The 2,718-nt window shown below is 42.4% G+C and overlaps 1 protein-coding gene across 1 annotated transcript; it reads right to left on the bottom strand.

Moving 5' to 3' along the window:
* Positions 1-599: 599 nt before the first annotated feature.
* LOC138133577 (thioredoxin reductase 1, mitochondrial-like) lies at positions 600-2,308 on the bottom strand. Its single transcript, XM_069051517.1, has one exon. The coding sequence runs from the start codon at positions 2,213-2,215 to the stop codon at positions 638-640; it is 1,578 nt and encodes a 525-aa protein (XP_068907618.1). The 5' UTR covers positions 2,216-2,308; the 3' UTR covers positions 600-637.
* Positions 2,309-2,718: the final 410 nt, after the last annotated feature.

The raw sequence follows: 2,718 nt of genomic DNA, 5'->3' as shown, positions 1-2,718 counted from the left end.
ATCTAGTTACCTTTGGAATTTTTGCACATGTAAATTTTCCTGTACCGCTCTACTTTTTTTTGAAGTGCCGAACTATTAGTTCTGTCAATAAATGTCATCAATCGAACTGACAATTGTTACAATTTACTAAATTGAATTAACAAACGTTGGTGGCCACTTTCAACACGAGCTGTGACTTGCTTTTGTTAGCTCCTTTTTAATTTCAATCTCTACTTTGCATTCATATCATCCCTTCGCAATAAATCACATTTGGAATTTTGGAATATTTCGAGGTTAGGCTTTCTTTTTTTTTGTAGAGCGGCATTTCGTATTTTTACAAGGGTAATGCAAAGGTAACTAGATGTAAATCATTTTATTCCACACTGTACATAATATGTAGGTGCAAATGTAATGTTGGCTGCATTACAAATTTCGTTAGGCTCATTATTACCAGTGAATCACCCTGTATATATGTATTATCAAAAATTGTAAAAAATACCTTTGAGACGCAACCCCTTCGTAATCGCCACCAAATTATTAAAATGTAATTGTACCACTTAGACAAATCGCATCTTGAACACCTCCGCCAAGATAATCTTAAAAGTACGGAACAAAACAAATTTTAAATAGTGTTATTACTGTAATTGCTAGTTTAATATTAACTACAACATGAAGCTGGGAACGGATCTTTTCCCGACCGTTTCGTGATATTAATCCTAGTAAATTCTTCGGCAAGCGCGGGATGAATGCCTACTGTACTCTTCAAATTATTTACAGTCAAATTACATTTAATGGCGGTAGCGAATCCCTGTATAACTTCACCGGCTTGTGGTCCAATGAAATGCATTCCCAACACCTGCTGTTGACCGTCTCGTTTAGCAACAACCTTTAAATAGCAATGAGCTATGGATCTTTGAGGTATAAAAAATTCTGTAGGTTTATAATAAGCGTGATAAATCTCCACGTTCTCCTCCCCAAATCTCCGTATCGCCGCCTCTTCACTCAAACCCACACAACCGTATTCCAAGGGCGTGAACACGGTGGTGGCCACATTTTCGTAGTCCATTTGTAGCGTACTCTTTGCGAACAATCTTCTCGCCAGTAATTTGCCCGCGTGAACGGCCACCGGAGTCAATTCGGGCTTCTTGTAGAGCACATCTCCCACTGCGAAGATGTGCGGTACGTTGGTCTGCTCGTTGATGGTGTAGATCTTGTCACCTTCCCCCATCAGAAGCACTCCCGCCTTATCCAGACCCAGTTCGCGAGTGAGAGCTCTTCTTCCGATGGCGAAAAGCACCGTGTCGAACTGTTCGCAACATTCTTGCCCGTTGTCGTTGGTCCAAGTGATCAGTAGAGCATTCCCGGGCAACTTCTCTATCCTTCTCGGAAGACACTTGCGAAGAAACCTGATTCCTCGTTCTTCCATAGATTCAGAAATAAGCTTGGCCATCTGTTGGTCGAAACCTCGAAGAACAATAGATCTGACCATCACACTCACGTTGCAGCCCAAACCTCTCAAAAAACCGGCACACTCCAAACCGATGTATCCAGCCCCCACTACCAACGTCTTACCGGGAGAACTCTCCAGACTGAAGATGTCATCACTAGTGATACCGTATTCCAGCGCGCCTGGTATTCTGGGGTACCTAGGCCGTCCCCCTACCGCGATCAGAAAATTTTTCGCTGTCAAATTGAACGATTTCTCTTTTATTTTGGCTTGAATCGTGTAGGGGTCCTTGAACGACCCCAAAGCGTTGATATACTCGACACGCTTCTCCCTCAGTTCCACTCTGGTTACCCAGTTTACCGATTTGATGTGATTCTGAACCGCTTCCCGCAAAGAGTGCCAGTTGTGTCTAATATGTTCCGGTTGAGGCAGTTGGAAACCATAACTTCGCGCATCGTGTATTGCTTCGCCCAACAGTGCAGCTTGATGCATCAATTTCTTAGGGATGCAGCCGACGTTGACGCAAGTTCCTCCTAGACCCCATTTGGTTCCCCTTGGTGATGGCGTGACGTAATCAAGAACAGCTACTTTAGCCCCCAGTTCGGATGCTTCTTTGGCAGCAGCGAATCCTCCAGATCCACCCCCGATCACAAGTAGGTCGTAGTGGGGGGTACTTTGTGCAGTAAAGCTGCGACCTCCTTGATTCCATATATTTTGTAGTATTGTTGCGGGATGTTTGAGCTTGTTCATGTAATGAAAAATGGCACTGGGGCTAAATAAACACGCCATAACCTTTGAAAACAAAAATTTAGACACAACTGTTACATGACTTACGAAAAACACAACGTTCTAGATAACAGGACGTGCTACGCTCACATTTGGTTTCCATGGCTCGAGTTAGCTTTGAGGTTATGTTACGTTTCTACGAAACGTTTGTGTCCAAGGTAAATGTTAAAGCAGGTGGGCTCGTTCAACACGAAAAGTGTAACGTCACTGGATTTTATTATGTAGCAAGTGGATTCATGTCATCGCAGAAAACAAAAACATGGTTTAAAGAAAGACAAGAAAAGAAAAAATGTTGTTATTGATGAATAAAATAAATTAACATTTTAACACTGTTATGGAAGCGGAAGAAACATTTCCTGGTAGTATAATTGAAAGTTGGTTGGTTTTGGAAAGCTCCTTGTGGAAAATATATTTTGGAAGTGAACGTAAATGTCACCTTTTACATAAACGTTAGCGGTTACCTCGAATTGGAGCGACCCCTAAAATGTCGAGTCGTCCCTCCCCCG

The sequence above is a fragment of the Tenebrio molitor genome, chromosome 6 (assembly GCF_963966145.1).
Source record: "Tenebrio molitor chromosome 6, icTenMoli1.1, whole genome shotgun sequence".
NCBI classification, from domain to species: Eukaryota; Metazoa; Arthropoda; class Insecta; order Coleoptera; family Tenebrionidae; genus Tenebrio; species Tenebrio molitor.
This window is presented reverse-complemented; position numbering and strand designations above follow the sequence as displayed.

Coding starts and splice junctions, on each gene's coding strand:
- LOC138133577 (XM_069051517.1), bottom strand. CDS start 2,215: ATGGCGTGTTTATTTAGCCCCAGTGCCATTTTTCATTACATGAACAAG.